The sequence below is a fragment of the Herpailurus yagouaroundi genome, unplaced genomic scaffold, assembly GCF_014898765.1.
Source record: "Herpailurus yagouaroundi ecotype Mexico unplaced genomic scaffold, PumYag 166, whole genome shotgun sequence".
Classification (NCBI taxonomy): domain Eukaryota; kingdom Metazoa; phylum Chordata; class Mammalia; order Carnivora; family Felidae; genus Herpailurus; species Herpailurus yagouaroundi.
This window is the reverse complement of record NW_024412407.1, coordinates 2299628-2317278: the sequence shown is the minus strand read 5'-3', so window position 1 is coordinate 2317278 and position 17651 is coordinate 2299628. Positions and strand designations below refer to the sequence as shown.

Sequence of the window (17651 nt, the reverse complement as noted above, 5' to 3'; positions counted from 1 at the left end):
TTGGAGTTGTACCTTGTTCATGGGAAGGTCAAAGCATCTCCTCGGGGCACTTGGGGGCTTCTTGGGGGCATCCCAGGTCCACGAAATGTACACAATCCCCACCCTTGGCCTCACATGGGTCCAAGTCCCCCTCAGCAGTCCCCAACTCTAGCCCTGGCCCCAGCCCTACGGACTGGAAAGGATTCCCTTGTCCAGGCCATCCTGATAAATACAGAAACTCCATCTTTATTGGCTGTATAAACATCTCTGGGCTGTACATACATTTCATACATCGTAGTGGAGGGCCGAAGGGGGGACACCAGCAACACAGCAGCTCGCCCCCTTTCCCCAAGGCCCACCCACTCTGTGCAAACCAAGGCTAACAGCTCCCGCTCCCTCTTCCTCCCAGGAGAAGTCACTGTATGGGAAGGGGGTCAGGGGTCGTGGCGGCGGGAGACAGGAGGGCTTGGTAGGGGAGGACGTATGTAAGTGCTAGAATCAAACACTGAAGCAAAACAGGCAACTGGCACGGGCAGCAAGCTGGGACACGGGTGCAGCAGGGAAGGGGAGTGAGGGGCCGAGCCGCCTTCTGCGCTTGCGACCACGGCTCCGGGTCTTGCCTTCACCGTGCATCCCAGGGAACTAGGGAAAAGGGTACCACGGGTGTCCCAAGGATGGCAAGGAGGGGATGGGAGCAGAGGCCCCAGGCCCCCTCACTTGGCAGCCCCTCTCTCACTCCATTCAACACGTAACAGGCACCCGACTGTGTGTACAGTTGCGGGGAGCCAGAGACTCAAGGTTCTCTGCGGGACTACGGTGCCTAAGCAGGCAGTGAAGGAGAAAGCGGGCTCTCAAGGGAAAGAACAGAGACCCTAGGGTAGTCTTCCTGGGACAGCAGTCAGTGGAAGGAGAGAGAGGGCCCAACAGAGCCCCCCGAGCCCAGCCAGGGGCATAACAGCAGCAACTGGTTCACAATGAGGACAGGGAACAAAAAAGGGAGATGCAACGGGAAATACTGTGATAAATAGAGGAGGGGGATGTCTCTACTCCACCCCCTGCAAAGCCTCATGCCCAAATAGCAGCTGAGACAGGGTGCTCACTCCTCTCCACTCCTATGGCCGGTGGGGAAAGAAAAGGTGCGGGAGTCCACCAGCCAAAGCAAGCGGGACCCACCAATATACCAATTCCATTCTTAGGGCCTGTTCCTGTCCAACCAGGGACTCAGGTCCAGGACTGACTGATGATCGAGGTAGCACCAGGTCAGAAACATGGGCACACAGGAGCTCGGCAGGGGCCTGATCTGGGGGGAGGCGGAGGGACTATGAACTCCCTGGGGCCTGCTGGGTAAGCAAATCCTTGGGGAAGGCAGGAACTGGGCACCCGGTTCTGCAAAGGGCGAGGAAAAGGAGACGGGGCAGGTCTAGGGAAGAAGCCCCTAGCCACTCAAGGGATGCAGATCCACTTTGACTTTCTCCCCACAGCTCAGCATTCCAATGGTGGGGAAGAAGCCGCCAGAAGGTACAACAGCATCCTTCTTCCCGATGATCTTGCCGTTCCGAGTGAAGAAAACCTGGGGGTGGAGGCATGTAGAGGAGTGGAGCAGGTGGGCCCTAGCCTCTTCTGATGATGCTACTAGAGCCACACAGGCCCGAACCCCAAGCACTGCCAACTCCCAGAAGCCCTCGGGGGGAGAGACTTAGGGTGATGTGGGAAGTGACCACAAGGGGGCGTCTGGAAACCAGCTCCCCACCAGAGTCTGGGCAACGTCCAGCACCTCAGAACAGAACACGCCCACGGCCAGGCCTTCCCCTCTTCCCTGAGTTGGCTGGGGGTCCTATTCCCCAATGATGCCAGCCCCTGCCCAGGCCCAAGAACCCTAGTCCAACGCCACCCTGTCCCCACTCACCACCACCTTCTTGCCCTCATGCTCCTGCTCAATCTCTTCTCCATCTTCTTCTTCTTCCTCTTCCTCTTCTTCCTCTTCTCCCTCCTGGTGCAGGTACATGACATTCCGGACATTCCGGACGGCTCGGGCAGTTGGGGACAGGATCACTGTGTCACAACTGTCATCACTGTCACCTAGGAGGCCAGGAAACTGAGCTCCGGTGGTACTGCCCCCACCATCTGCCTGACCAGCCTGGTCAGCCACCCCCACCTACTCACCCTCACTGTCCAGAATGTAGTCCCGGGGGAACATGATTCCACAGCCCATAATGTCTCCTTTGTAACAGCGTGGCCCGAAGGGGTCCCCCACACCACTGCCATGGAAGATCTTCCCATCATCTATTGGGGGGGGGGGGGGGGGGGGGGGGGGGGGGGGGGGAGAAGACACACACTTGAAGGAAGGGCCGATCCTCTACCCTCCACCGGGCGAGAGAGAGGTCCCTGCTTGAAGTTGAATGCTTGCTCCTCTCCCTCTCTGGCACTGAGGAAGGGAAGGGGTCAAGGTGAAACAAAGATGGAAAGACAGGAGTAGAAAGAGGGCACCATATTAAAAAAAAGAGACACGATATTCGCTCAAGATGCTAAGGGGCAGCAGACTCCCTCAGGATGCTGGCAGGAGAAAGGAGAGGGGACAGGGGCTGAGGAGGGGATGGGGATGGCACTGGGAGCTCATGGCAACTCCTTTCTAAAGAAAGCCCTAAAGGAAATGAAGCAGACCAAAAAAAGAAACTGCAGAATCTGCAAGAAGGGCGCAGAGGGAGCCAACTCAGAGGCCTGGAATGTCCAGTTTGGGCCCAGATCTCCCGCCCCTGTTTCGGCTCCCCTCGCTTTTCAGGCCGGGAGGAAAAACACAGACAAAGAGAAAGCACTAGCAGCTTGGGAAGGGGAGATGAGACAGCAGCAGGGGAAAGTCTCACCAGCCAGACGCTGGAGGGGAGGCCTTTCGCTGGGGGTCAGGAAAATGGATGTCCCTGTGCCTCTACAGCCCCCACGGCCTCAGCCGCCCCGGGGCAGCCCCTACCCACCTGCATGGTAAGCCACAGAGCCTCTGCTCCAGCCAGGGTGTCTGTTCTTGGGATAATCCTGCACCAAGAAGGAAAGAGAAAACCTATGGTCCCATGCACAGGAGAAGAACAGGAGAGAGGGCATCTGCACGTTCAACCTTCTGAAACAGGCTACAACCCCAGAGGGCTGCTCACTCCCCTGCAGCCTCCCACCCCCTTCAGGCACTTGAGGTTGCAGGGGACACCGGGAAGGTAACAAGGGTGTTTGGCTTTCACAGCCAGGGCTGCAGGCTGCCCCCTCCCGACCTGCAGGCCCATTTGAGTGCTGCAGTCAGGACCCTCTGTCTGGTTGTGGGTCATGGGGGGTGCGTACCCTCCCACAGCGAACACACACAACCATGCTCGGGTAAAGACCCTTCTCCCTCCACAGCCTGCCCCCCCTGCTCCCCGATTTCCCCAAAAGCTTCTGAGCTCCATTCCAACAGCCCCAGAGCTGAGCAGCTCTCCAGGTAAAAAGCCAGCATGAGTCCCCACCTTCCGGGCCAGCCCCAAGGCGATGTAGCATTTCTCTCCAGGATCCACGATCTCCACCTCAAAGTAATGGCTCCGGGTGCTCAGCGGGTGCCGGGCCTGGGCCAGCCCCACGTCAACGATGCTCTTGCCCTTGCCCAAGTACTCCAGGAGCTGTGGGGGAAGAGCCAGGGGCAGCAGGTGGTGCAGAGGGCAGACTGACACCTGCCCTAGAAACCTGGTCCAGAGGCACTCAGGACCAGTTTCCTGAGCGTGACAAACCCTTGGCTGGAAGGGAAAGGATCCTAGAAGAAACTGGGCCCCAACGTTCTGGGCAGGCATGGGAGAATGGGGCGGAGGGGGGGAAGCAAAGGAGGCAGCACAGGCAGGAGGGCTGAGCCCCGCACCCATCTACCTACTGAGCCAAAGCCCCTCTCCTTGCTTTGGGGGAGAGGCGGGCAGCAGCACAGCACCCCAGCTGGCTGAGCACCCAGGACCACACTAGGGGTCTCCAGGCTGTCACCTCCCTGCCCTGAAAGACCCTGCTAGAAGAGGTCTACCCAGGGGCCCTGGACAGGAGAAAAAGAGATGTGAGGACGTGAAGCCTGCGCTGAGAGGAGACATGAGGGGCCTAATGGGGACAGGGAGGATGCAGAGGTTAGGTGCCAACTCCAGATGTCTGAGGGAGGGGAGACAGCTCAGAAACCACTTCTGCCTAGGATGGGACGGACGTGATTTCTCAAGGGCTGTTTGACTTGGCTGTGGACAGAGCTGGGTCAGGGGGGTGCCGCGGGGAATCAGGGAACCCAGAATGACCAGATCCACTCTTTACTTAATGTGACGGAGGGGAGCAGGCAGGCCGGAGACATGAAGGCAGGCTTTCCTGTTCACAGCCCCTCTCGGCCCTTTCACAGCAGGGGTGTGGAGGTGGAGGGAGAGGGGAGGCGACTGACGGGACTCTTGGGGCTCTTCAATTCCACAATGGTCCTGCCTGGGCATGATGGGGCGGCCACCCCCAAGCTGGGAGGATTTATTTATCAGTTGTCATGGTAATGGTGGGGTTATGACTCAACCCCATCCCCTCTTTCCTCACCCTCAGCATCACCTGGGAGTCCTTAATCCCTTTTTAATTAGCCAAACTGCCCCTCAAGACTTTAGTCTACCCTCCCACCCCTCCAGCCCAGAAGAAAACACTGCCTGGGGACCTCCTCCACTCATCCCTGGCAAGCCTTGGGATGCTGGCCTCTCACCCCCAAAGAACTCCTGCCTGAACAGGAAATTATGCTGGCCTGCACCAGTGCAAAAGCCTAGGTGTCTGTGGCAGAGGCAGGGCCTGCACCCTCACCACCCCTTCAGACAGAACACTTGAGGGACAGGGTCCCCTTCTCAGCCCTCGATCCCCAAAGCCCTGCCACCTCAAGTCCATCCTCTCCTCTTCTCCAAAAGAGAACTGAGGTGGGAGAGGCAACCAGAGGAAAAGCCAGAGCTGCATGGGAAGCCTCCTACATCCACACCCGGGCTTTTTTTCAAATTCCTCCAGCCATGACCTTCTGTGTTTCAGGTTATGCTCACCCTATTTTATTTACACCCCTAGCCCAGGTCTTCTCAGTTAGCTCACACTGCTTTCTTTCACCACAAGGGGGTCCCCCCACAGGCCATGTTCTGATTTACCGGGTACTAATTAAAGGCCCACACTGCTGGACTTCCCCTCACGGTCCTGTATCCTCTGCTGGGCCTGGGTTCCTCCTCGGCATCTCCCCACAAGCTGGGAGGGGTAGAGCCTGGTGTGCATTAACTGGCTTAACGCTCCACCCAGTGCGAGGAGCCCCCCAGCCCACCCTCTCCGGCCAGCATTGCAGAACTGGGTGGGGGATCCCACAGCTGCCCTCGACCCACTCCATCCAACTGGCCTCGGCGTAGGAAACACAGTGTTCTCCACTTCCAGAGCCAAGAGGCAGCGGCTCCAGATCCTGATCCTTGGGAAAAACCCGCCCAACCATTCCCTCTGCCTCAGCCCTGAGGACTGCGGCCACTGCAGTCTTGTCTGTGGACAGGGTGGGGACGCTTCCTCCAGCTAAAAGGTCAGGAGGACGAAACCCACTAATGTGGGACTCTGAAACCCACTCCCCACCCGGCACAGCATTTCAGACAGACTGCCAACAGCTGGAAGACTAGGTCCCAGCAAATGCCGCCCTCTGCAAGAGAGGAACCACCCGCCCCTTAGGGCGTAAACTGCCCCAATTCATCTGATCCTCTCTCAGCATTTACAGGGGCAGGTGGAGAGTGTGGCCTCCCAGACAGATCCTAGCTTGAGTTCACTCCTCCCCTCCTGAGACTAGGGCTTTAGCAACCTAGTGGAGATGGGAGGTTTAGCCCCTAGGGTCTGAGTTGCTAGAATCTCAATGCTGGTCCCTCATCTGTGCCTCAAATGCCTTTCAGCTTGGAAAGAGAATCACACAGCCCTGGGTTCAAATCCTAACTCCTCTTAGTCACTAGAAGCTAACTTCGAGAAAGCGACTTTTGCTCCTTTTTAAGCCAGTTTCTTCCTCAGTAAAAGGAATTTTCCTAAAATGGGCGAGAGAAGACTAAATGAAATGTGTCAAGTGCTTGGCATGGAGCCTGCCCCCAGGTGATCAACACATGTTCCGCCTTTCCCTAAATCAGGAAAGGGGGGGGGGTGTACCAGAACATACCCACGTATCAATGCTCCGTGAACATGAACGGTCACCCCAAAGCTACAACAGACTATAACTTCGCATCACAGACAGAAATGACCCTTCATCTCAGCCCTTACCTAGGCCCCAGAACTGGTCACCGTTCCCCTAGGACAGATGAGCACGCCCCAGATTACTCTGTCCCCACTGACCAGCTGCCCTCCTCTTAGTACTTCTCAAATAATGCCCAAGCAGCAGGAATATTCCCCCACATCTTTGGTGGGGTAAGGGCATCCTTTCCTCAGTGCTTTCAAGCCCCCCAACTCCTGAGCCTCCCTCCCCACACCACCAAAGCCCTGAGAGGCCAAACAGGTGGACTCGAAGCCACAGAATGGAAGCTGCGGGCCAGAGTGCAGAGAGCCTCCTGCACTCCAACCCCCCACCTCCCAGTAGCGCCTTCCCAGTCACTTCTCTCTGGCTGGTATCCGCCCTCCTCCTCTTGCCAGCAGAGACCCTAATCCCTCTTGACAGGAGCAAGGGAGGGCTCAGTGCCCTGAGGGCCTAGAAGCAGCTGAAACAGGCACCAAGAACGTGCTCCACACTCCCCACCGGCCAGCTCAGGCCCCAACATGGTCTCCTCCTGGGTTGGGTTGGGTTGGGTTGGGTTGGGTCCGGGAGGACCCCTGGAGGGTGAGGCCTTATTCACCCCTCTCTGTGTACCAAAGCCGTTGCTCCATCACTAAGGAGTTGTCAGAAGAGCTATGAGCAGGAAACAAAGACAGAATGAGTCTAATCCCCCAGCTTTACCCACTGCCCCCCACCCTCCACACATTACCTCACTTTGCAAAGCCTGGGGGCAGGGATGAGGTGAGGGGTAACACCCCCATCCCTGAGCAAACACAGCAGGGGTTCCTCAACACCTTCAGAGCTCTGCAAAGGAGGGACTCTTCAGGAGGGGAAACTGAGGCCACAGGATGCAGGGGGAAGGATTCCACTCAAGAAAGAGCCAGGTCTGTCTATATACAGGTGCTCAGATCAAACAGACACAACTAAATATCAACTGTTGAAGCTAGGTAGCAGGTAAATGGGTACACACTGTACCATTTTTTCAATTTTTCCATATGTTTGAAATTGTTCATAATTTAATGTTGGAGGGAAAAAAGAGGGTCAGGAATTCGTTCTTCTCTGTAGGAAGAACCAGTGAGAAGGGAAGAGAGAAGATAACAGAGACTCCAAACTGAGAGAAAGGCCCAGGAGGCAAAGGGTTCCAGACACCAAGGTAAGCTCACCCAAAAGAGCCGTGGCTAAGAGCTAGTCAGGAGACTGACAGGGGAGGTGGGGACTTAAAGCCCAGGAACCTCGATTCACCTTACAAGAAGGGCCAGGAGGAGAGAGGACGGGCTACAGAAGAAGGGTTGGGGAGAAGGGCACAGCATGTGTCTGGCAGTGGACAGAGTGGTGGCAAGGGATCAAAGAATAAATATCTGGACTTAGTTTCACTACTAATTCACTGTTTGACGTTTGAACAAGTCTCTTCACTTCTGTCTGGTGCTGTTTTCACTTCTGTCTGTGTTTTTTCATCAACCGCACAAGAGATCTGGGAGCATGAGGGCTGTCACAAAGACTAGGGGAGGGAGCTCCCAGCACCCTGGGTCTGGGTGCCTAGGATGCTAAACATCCTGCACGTCAAGGTGAACGGTCTTCGGCTCCGCACGGGAAGCCCTGGACTGGATGGCATCAGAGCCTCCCCCAGACCTTTATGGTTCTAAAGGGCGCTCTACCGGGAACGTCACTCAAGGCGGGAGAAACAGGGCCCATCCAACAGCGGAGGTCTTGAGGCTCCAGGGAAAGGCTCCCCACAGAGGGGACAGGAAAACAGGAAGGGCAAAATGGAGAAACAGCTGAGCTATACATCTTTAGAAGTGCGAGGCACAGGCCTCCAATAGCCCAAATGACCTCTCCCAGGCTCCTCCAGGAGATACAACTCCCATCCCCAGATCACAAACACAATGGATGGTCAAAAGGGACAAGAAGGAGCAGGGCAAGAGACAAGCAGCGATAGGGTCCGAGGGGATGGAAGGAAGAAACCGGATATGTCACCCTCATTTGAAAGATGGAGTCGCTGGCAAGAGAAGAAGAAAGGCATGTATCTCTCAAGAGGCTCATGCTCCAGTCTGCCCCAGAGGAGCAGGTGCTCAGGGAACAGTGTGTCCACCCTGCCAGCTGTCCCCAGCTGGGGTGAGGGTCTGAGAGAAGAGCCAAACAGCTTATGTCTAAGAAAGAAAAAAATTCTCAAATGTGTGACCTGAGGGCATTGGGGGAGGGCAGAGAGGAAGGAAGGCTATTTATAAATGTCTACAGGATTCTACATCAATTAGAAAAGATTGCCTGGGAGGAGCTGGGGCCAGAGTGGGGACAGGTCCAGGCAGGGAAAAGATGCCAGGAAAACAGTCTTGAGGAGAGGTCAGGGATGAGAGCTGGAACATCGCCCTGGCTCAGTCCCAAGTTCAACTCTGTAGATGTTGTCAAGATGATGGTGGAAGGGGGAAAGAAAGAGATGAGGATCAAAGAGTGGGCATCTGAAGCCTCCCGGCTTGCCGCCATTGCGGCCCTCAGACCCCACTGCCAGAGGGGGTGCAGAGTTGTCAGGAGCAGCAGGAGGGCACACGTTCTGCCATTTTCCTGGAGTCTGACTCACCTTGAACTCCAGAAATGGGGGGAGCCTTGCTCATAATCCACTCCCACCCCCCACTGCTTCTGTTTTGCTATCAAAGGCTAAGCTGAAAACAGCCTGGGTTGGGGTGAGAAGGCCAGAGGGTGGAGAAAAAGGTTGAGCCGGGAGCAAGAGGGCGGCAGAGGGACAATTCGAAGTGGGAGGCCGGAGCAGCCCACTGGAGGCCAGGGCCAGACCCCTGACTCAGCATCCATTCACTCCCAGCCCAGCATGAGGCATCGAGGGTAGATGTGAAGAATTTCCCTCTCCCAAGGTCCATACACTCCCCAAGAAAGTTTCAAATCCAGGGAGAGACCAAAGCAGGTATGAGGAGACGGTGTATTAAAAAAGCAGACTCTGGAGGGTCAAGGATTCTCAATGAATCTTCATTTGCCTTCATTCGCATTCCTCTATCAAAATGTAGGGGGAAGACAGAAGACATTGACATTGACACTTACTCAAGACAGATCTCAGAACCTTCCCCCACAGGAGCAGGGCTTGTGACCACACATAACCTGCAGCACAGTGAGTGGAGAGCTTGGGCCAGCTGAGCTAAGACTGGGCTTTTGAAAGGAGGATCCAGGCATCCCGCCTCCAAACGAGCCCGGATGTGCAGGGCAGCAGAGGCCACCAGATGCAAAAAGAACCAAAGAAGGCAAAGGAGAACTACTGCTGTTCTCAGAGTAAAGCAACTAACCTGAGCTCTCAGTGACACAGAAGGAAGACAGCCAATCAGCACTAAGGAGAACACAGATCTGGATTCAAGAAGTCGCGTCAAGGCCCCAAGTTCCCGTTTCCCAAAACCCTATAATAGACACTGTCCTCACTCCCCATTCTAAGCAATTCAGACATGCGTATGTGGCCCAGAGTTCAGCCCAGGCCTCCCGGTCCAACCCCCACCAGTCCACCCCCTCCTCCACTTACAGTTCCGCACACTCGGACATCATGCAGCCGACCCCACTCGTCCTCGTAACTGTCCACCATCATGACGCTGTCGTCCTCGCGGCCCAGCTCAGCGTTGAGGTGCAGCCTCACCTCTTCACCCAAAGAGTGCATGCCCACTGCTGGGAACAGTCCATCTGGGGACATGGGCATGATGGTGGAGCCCACCTGCAGCGGAGGGAGGGAGGAAGGGAGCTGCCGCCTGGCTCACTTTTCCACAGCTCACCTAATTCTCACAAGGGTACTTTTGAGATGATGCAACAAATAACTACCACACACGCTGACAGCAAAACAGAGGTACGGAAAAGTTTAAAAAGTTGCTAAGCACGCCTGGCCAAGCAAGGTATCCACAAAGCTAGAGGGCAGACATAAATCTCTTGACTTGCTGCCAAATGCCTTTGGCACGTGTGTGTTCTAGAGGCACAGACGCTAAGGAGGGCCCCCCGCCCCCCACCAAGGCCTGAGAGAGCAATCTTCCCAGGGTGGGAGATGGAGCAGGACAGGAGACGAAAGACAGGTGAGGGTCTCTCTTCCATCGCTCTTACCCATCTCTTCACCGCTACTAGCCTGTCTCCAAAGAGGGAAGGAAAGGAGAAGCGAAACAAGAAAAATAAACACAGAACGGACATATCCCTCAAAAGCATTCAAGTCAAATCTCCGAAGAGGACCTCCAGCTTATGCAGCCAGGCTGTAACCTCTTCCTCTCCTTTTCTGCTCAAAACTTTCCCCCAAATAACCCAATTCGGTCCCCTACAATCTCTGCCCATCCTCCACTGCACTAACCCACCCCTGTGCACATATCATCTAGCCAATGTCCTGGCTTCCCCTGGGCAGGGAAAGTGTCTTGTCCCGTACACAGACTTCAGAAGAACCTGAGGCTGGCCTGAAGGAGGTGGAACTAAAGCCTATGGGTCCCTGAGCAAGCCCAGCCAGATGATCCTCGGATGGCTTCAACCTGCTTAAATCCCACCTGGGATTTCCCACTCACCCGCTTCCCATTTTTGGTGAAGAAGATCTGGGCAGTCTGTACATCAAAGGACACGGGCTCAATGCCGCAGCCAATCCGGTCCCCGGAGTTGCACTTTGACCCAAACTGGCGGCCCTTGGCTCGGCCATTGTACAGCCTGCAAACAGAGCGGCACAGACACAGGACCTGAGCCTGGCCTCCCAACTTCTCCACGGCACTGACCCCTGGGGCCTACCTTGCTGCTCCCGGTCACCCTGCAATGGCATCTGTGTCCACGCATGAGCTCCACCCTCCCCTCCAAGTCTACAAACCTCCAAGGGTAGCTATCAGGCCACCTTCCCATCCTGATCAGAAAAGTCTATGAAAATACCCCAAGACAGGTGAAGGAATGGCAAAAACCACGTCCAGGTAGTCCTTTATATCTAAGGTTCCCGAATCCACAGGAAAGGGACAAGGTTCCACAGGAGGCAACTCACTTGCCATCATCAGCGTGGTAGGCTACAGAGTCGGGCAACCAGCCAGGCTGGTGATCCAAGCTGTAGTACTGAGGGACCAGCCCCACAGCAATGGTGCCCCGCACCCCGCTGTCCACAATCGACACCTACAAGGAAGAGTGCAGGGGGAAGGATTAGCAGGCATCGGGATGAATTTCTGCCGGGGTGGGGAAGGGGAGTCAGACATCAAAGGCTCAAAGAGCCCCAAAGAGACAAAAAACATGGCAATCAAAGAAAAAGAAAGGACACTGAGGGGAGAACTGGGGAGACCAGGGGCCTACTTTGTCATGATTACTCAGAGAATCATTTGGAAGCTATGGAAAATGATAGGAAAATGAGCAGATGCTGGGCTCGGGTTAGGAAGTGGGAAAGGACATGGGTCCGAGTCTGGGGTGTGGGTCATAGCTCCTCCCCTAGCTGAGGGGCAGGAGAACAGAAGAGACAGGGTGACAGCACTGGGGCATCTATCTCTCAGCTGAGGCACCATGGTATTCTTTGCCCTTTTCTCAGCCAAGAAGACAGCCCTGATGGCAAATTAAAAGGAAGAGAGCAAGAATCTCCTTGGAGCTTAACAATCTCACCCCCTGCTCTCCCCCCACACTGCCTTGATCACCTCAAAATAATTGCTGTCCTTGGTCAGGGGTCGAGAAGCCACGTAGCAGCCAACTTCACCGGAGTTTCCATGGTAACTAACAGAAGAATGGGGGGGGGGTTCATTAGCAGCCTAGCCCAGGAGTGGGGGGTAGGGCCTCAGCATCCTCACCGCTGCCCCATCCCCCGGTAAGGGCCAACACAGAGGAGAATCTATCAGGCCACACTTCAGGACATCTGCACAGACACCGTAACAAGATACTTGAGGTCACCCACCCCTCCTGCTGCCTCCAGCCAGGGTCCAACCCACATCAGACCAACATGAGCGTGGCTCCTTCATTTCTAGGAGGAAAAGAATGCGGAACCTCCCTTAATTGCCTAGCCAGGGTCTCACAACCCTGTCTAACCTCAATCCCTCATGCTGCAGCTTTGGCCTTTTTCTCTGGCTCTGTCTTCAGGGGAGCTGCAGCACAGCTGGTCTCTATCCTCTGCACCAAAGCCCTTCGTAGACTGGAAGACGGTTATTCAGTCCCCACTCCTCAACTTTTTTGCCTTCAGGCTAAACAGCACTACTTCCTTCCCCCCCCCCCCCCCCACCTTCAGGGACAACTTTGTGACAGAATTAGGCTCAGAAGGAGTCAGGGAAGGGGTTCAAGCCAGAAGAGAGAGAAAACAAACACAAACACACAAGCCAAAGGGCTGGAAACTGGTGGGCAGGACGCACTGTGGGACTGTCCTCCCAAAACAGGAAATCCACTGCCTCTGAAACGGCTACTCTCCACCAAACCCCACCCCCTGAGATGCAGGCAGAAGGAGACCCAGACAAGCCACACACCCACTGGAGTCCCCTCGACGAGGCACTTGGGCGACTCGACACACCAGCAGCTTCCTCTCTCTTACATGACTGCTTCTAATGTGAACCAGGACAGAGTGACCCAGAGACACAGCTCCATCCCGCTCCACTCAGAAAGGCCTCCAGGGTCAAAGGCCCTCGCAGGGCAGGTGCCAACAGTCGTCTGCCTCTGAAAAGGCCCCTTTTCATCTCTAAGACCTGGCAGAGCAAGGAAAATGTGGAAGCACTCCCCCTAAACTCACCTCAAAGTGTCTCCGTCTACAAGAATGTGCTTGAACCTCTCCTGGTATCGGAAAGCCCGGACCTCCCGAATTTCCCGGATCCTCCGGCGCCAATTCAGAAACCGGTAGTGCAGGTTGAGGTCATCCATCTTGTTCATGAGAACAAACCTGCCATGGGGAGAAGGAGACTGAGAAGGAGACTGAGAAGGAGGCAGGGCCCAGAGCACACCGGAACGTGGAGAGGGCACTGGACTCAAAGTCAGTCAACAATCCCCAACCTCGTCCTTACATTCAGCATTTCCTGAGCTCCTACTATGTGCACTGTTCTTGGTGTTAGGAGTACCGCTGTGAACAAGATGGGTGGGATTCCTGTTCTCACAGCACTTCCCTTCCAGTGCGGGAGGCGTGACAGGGAAGACACGGACCTGACGACGTCGGACAGTAGAGGAGAAAAGTAGAGTGGGGTGATGCAGAATAAAGGCGTAAAGTCTAAAGACTACTTTGGATACAGCGGACAGAGGAAGTCTCTCTAAGGTGACACTTGAATTAAGAAGCCAGGCGTGGGACAAGCTCAAGAAAGAGTATTTCAGGCAGAGGGGCCAGCCAGGACACAGGTCGTGGGGTGGAAGGCAGGCACGGTAGAGGAATACAAAGGCCAGGGTGGCTGGTGCGTAGGGAATGCGTGTGGGAGAGTGTTCAAGAAGAAGATGGGAAGAAGCCAGGAGCCAGAGCAGACCACAGGTTAAGGAGTCTGGATTTTATCCCAAGCGGGACAGGAAACCTCTGGAGGGTTTTAAGCAAGGAAATGACGGGATTTTTAAGGTTTATCAGATGTTAAAGATCATTCAGGCTGTTGGCTGGAGAACTGATCACAGATATACAGGAGCAGAAGGAGCGAACAAGGAAGAGGCTGTTGGAGCAGCTCCAATGAGAGATGGCATCCACTAGGAGGGTAGCAGTGAAGATGGAGAGGAGTAGGATGACCTGGATATTTAAATCACCAACGGTGCTAATATATGAATGAATGAATGAATGAATGAATGAATGAACGAACGAATGAATTTTTCCTGGAAGCCAAAAGTGACGAAAATGGGAGGTACTTTTCTCTTCCCATCGCCCAAACATTGGGACTGAGGTTCCATCAAGGCCTGACAGTACCCTGCATACAGTAGGTGCTTAAATGAGCCTTAGCTGGGCTGAATTCGACCCCAAAGCGCTTGTTACACCCTTCTGCGGTAGCCACAGGCACCACGTGGCCCAGAAGGGTTGGCACCGGCGGGGCTGCCCTCCTCACTCGCCGCCTGGGCTCCACCCCAGACAGATAGTGGCCCCCAGACCTAAGGACGTCCGCTCGCCCAGAACCGCACAGCCTTGGCACCCGCGAGCGGTGGCCGCACCGGGTCCCGCCTCCAGCCCGGACACCGCCTGGCCCTCAGACGAGACCCGGGGGCAGGAGGGCCGGGCTCGTCAGCGCGACTACACCCAGTCTCCCCAGGCCCGGCACGGGGCCGAGGAGGGTCCCGAGGCAGGAAGCCCAGGGACCGGGGCGCAGGCCCCGCCTTTGACCCCGAAGCCTCCGCCCAGGACCCCCGCCTCCCGCCTCAGGCTCCGGGGAGGGGGGGGGACCCGAAGCCTCCGGGACCCCGCCCCCCCCCCGATCCCCGCCTACCGGGGCCGCCGCGTTCTCCTCATCCATAGGCCTCTCAGCTCCTCACACTAGCTCTTCGGCCGCCGCCACCACACACATCCGGGTCCCCGCCCTTCCTACGCTCTCCGAGGCCCGCCCATCCCCACACTCCCCGGCCAATCTGCAGCGCCCCAGGATGACAGGCATCTGCAAGAACCAATGGGAGGACGCAGGCAGGCTCGGGCGCGGCCCGGTGAACTGGCTACCTAGCGCAGGGTAGGGGCTGGTAAACCCGAGGGTGGGAGGGTGGAGGCAGCGACGTGGCGGCGCGGACGCCGCGCCGGGCGCCGTGGGCGCGGACTGGGCGGTCAAGGGGCGGCTCCCGCGCCGGGCGGGGCGGGCGGGGAAGGTCCCTGCGCACCTACAGCTGCTGCCAGCCTTGCCTGCGCGCTCGTTCTGTGGCACAGACGACGCTGAAAGCAAGCTTCGCAGGAATGTCCTCTTAAGCCACCCAGCAACCTTATGAAATGACCTTATGAAATGAATCTTATCATTATCTCCTTTTTGCAGATGCAGATCTTGAGGCTGGCCTCCATTGCTCGTGCGCCTGTTACCATGTGCTTTATATTTATTCTCCAGAGCTATGCTATTACCATGTGCTCTTTATTCCCCCCGAGCTCCACGTCTTGTCACCTTCCGCTCATTCTGGGAAGGACAGTTCATTCCAGGAAGAGAGAACTTCGGATGCAAAACCACGATGGCATGAAACCTCTGGCTGTTACGGAAGGGAAGCCTTGGGTGTGACGTGAGGAAAGTTAGGCCCGAGCCATTATATGAAGGGAAGGATACTCATATTTATTGAGCACCTACTAAAGGGTGTTTATTACCACTCTCGGGAGGGCTGCCCAGGTGGCCTCCCGTCACCAGATGTCCCTTCCAGATCAGAGGGTTTTCCCTCCTCTGCGTTCTCATACCATTTCATTTGCGCCTCATCTAAGCACTTTTTACAATCTTTCATTACCTAAAAGTCACTTCTGTATATAGGTCTGTCTCTGCTAGATATACAGTGGCCACTTGGCATGATGGAAATAGGTGATGGAAGAAATGTAGATGGGAAATTAGGAAATCTGGATTAGAGCCCCAGTTCTATGCTTGAGGTCAAGGTCTTGGTGTTCTTACCCATAAACAAAAATTTTGAAGCATGTGGTCTCTTAGCGCCATTCCAGCCCCTGGATTCCATGAATCTGGAATTACCCTCCCCAACTCATCTCCAGCTCCTGTTTCCTTTATTGCTTTCTTCAACCTCCCCTTCCTAAACTATAAAAAATACCCCAAGCCTCAACTCAGCTGTTCCCAAAGGCAACCAGAAAGCAACAGCCCAGGGGGCTCTCAGAGTCACAACCATCCCACACAGGGTCTCCTGGCTCCTTCCAGAAACTAGTTAGCTAGTTAGGGCCTCAAATGGTGAAAGGGCAGAAGAAGGTGTTTCCAAAGTGTTACTAATGGTTGGTGATTCCACTCGAGAATTCCTCATCTTTGGGTTCCAGGTGTGGGGCTGGCCCTTTTGGTGAATCATCAATCTGTTAACATTCTCAGGATTTGATTGACAATTTGTGTTTGATATCTAACTGTATTTGATTAAACAACTTTATTGAGATATAATTGACATAGGATAAGCCCTACATATTTAAGGTGCACAATTTGATAGATTATGTATACACCCATGAAAATTTCACCACAGTCAAAGCAATGAACATACATAATATCACTTCCAAAAGTTTCTTTGGCGATGGCTGGGTGGCTCAGTCGGTTGAGCATTGGACTTCGGCTCAGGTCATGATCTCACGGGTCGTGAGTTCAAGTTCCCCATTGGGCCGGTTGCTGTCAGCGAGTAGCCCATGTCCAGTCCCTGTCTCCCTCTCTCTCTGCCCCTCCCCCACTCATGCTCGCTTGCTCGCTTGCACTCTCTCTCTCAAAAATAAGTAAAACATTTTTTAAAAAGTTTCTTTGTGCTCTTTTTGTAATCCCTCCCTCCCACCCTCTCATCCCCAGGAAACTAATCTGCTTTTTGTCACTAGTTTAGTTTGCAGATTCTAAAACTTTACTTAAGTGAAATCACAGATTTCATACACACACACACACACACACACACACACACACACGCACACACACATGTTCTTGTGGGGGGAGGGATGTCTGGCTTCTTTTATTCAGAATAAATATTTTGAGATCCGTCTGTGTTGCTGCTGCGTGTGTCACTAGTCCATTCTGTTTTATTGCTGAGTTGTATGCTACTATGTGGATATACCACAATTTGTTAATGATTCATCTGTTGATGGATGGACATTTAGTTGTTTCTGATTTTTGGCTTTTACAAATAAAGCTACTATGAACGTTCACGCACCAATCTTTGTATGGACATACATTTTATTTTCTCTTAGGTAAGCCCCTCGCAGTGACTGGCTGGGTCACATGGTAGATGTATGCTTAACTTTTTGAGAAATTGCCAAACTTTTCCAAAATAGTTGTATCAGGGCGCCTGGGTAGCTCAGTCGGTTAAGCATCCAACTCTTGATTTCGGCTCAGGTCATAATCTCATGGTTCATGAAGCCATGAAGGTTCATCAAGGGGTTCATCAAACCCCAAGTCCGGCTCTGTGCTGACAGTGCCGAACCTGCTTGGGATTCTCTCTCTCCCTCTCTGTCTCTCAATAAAATAAATAAACATTAAAAAAAATAGTTGTGTCAGTTAAAAAAATTTTTTTTAATGTTTATTTATTTTTGAGAGAGACACACAGAGCGTGATCAGAGTAGGAGCAGAGAAAGAGAGGGAGACACAGAATCTGAAGCGGGCTCCTGGCTCTGAGCTGTCAGCACAGAACCACAAGCTGTGAGATCATGACCTGAGCGGAAGTCGAACGCTTAACCTTAACCGACTGAGCCACCCAGGCGCCCCAGTTGTATCCTTTCTGTCAGCAGTGGATGAATGTTCCAGTTGTTCCACATCCTCTCCAACACTGGCATTGTCATTCTTTTTAATTGTAGCTATTCTAATAGATATGTAGTGGTATTTCATTGTGATTTTAATTTGCATTTCCATAATGACTAACGATATCGAATATCTTTTCACATGCTTATTTGCTATCCGTCTAT

The 17651-nt window shown here is 54.3% G+C and overlaps 1 protein-coding gene across 2 annotated transcripts; it reads right to left on the bottom strand.

Moving 5' to 3' along the window:
* Positions 1–199: 199 nt before the first annotated feature.
* Positions 200–14658, bottom strand: SPRYD3 (SPRY domain containing 3). 2 transcript variants are annotated; one of them, XM_040488012.1, is made up of 12 exons: positions 14542–14640; positions 13162–13297; positions 12894–13040; positions 11821–11896; positions 11190–11314; positions 10735–10870; positions 9729–9914; positions 3462–3611; positions 2949–3006; positions 2143–2262; positions 1886–2058; positions 200–1549 (listed from the first exon to the last, which is right to left on the bottom strand). In XM_040488012.1, coding segments are annotated over exons 2-12 (1308 nt in total). In that variant the 5' UTR covers positions 13164–13297; positions 14542–14640; the 3' UTR covers positions 200–1414. The 2 variants fall into 2 exon arrangements, with proteins under 2 accessions (XP_040343946.1, XP_040343944.1); XM_040488010.1 differs by lacking the exon at positions 13162–13297 and having other exon boundaries at positions 14542–14658.
* Positions 14659–17651: the final 2993 nt, after the last annotated feature.

Coding starts and splice junctions, on each gene's coding strand:
- SPRYD3 (XM_040488010.1), bottom strand. CDS start 14,564: ATGAGGAGAACGCGGCGGCCCCG. Junction 9,915..10,734: donor TCACCAAAAATGGGAAGCGG/GTGAGTGGGAAA, acceptor CCTCCGCTGCAG/GTGGGCTCCACCATCATGCC. Junction 2,263..2,948: donor CTCTGTGGCTTACCATGCAG/GTGGGTAGGGGC, acceptor CCCCCCCAATAG/ATGATGGGAAGATCTTCCAT.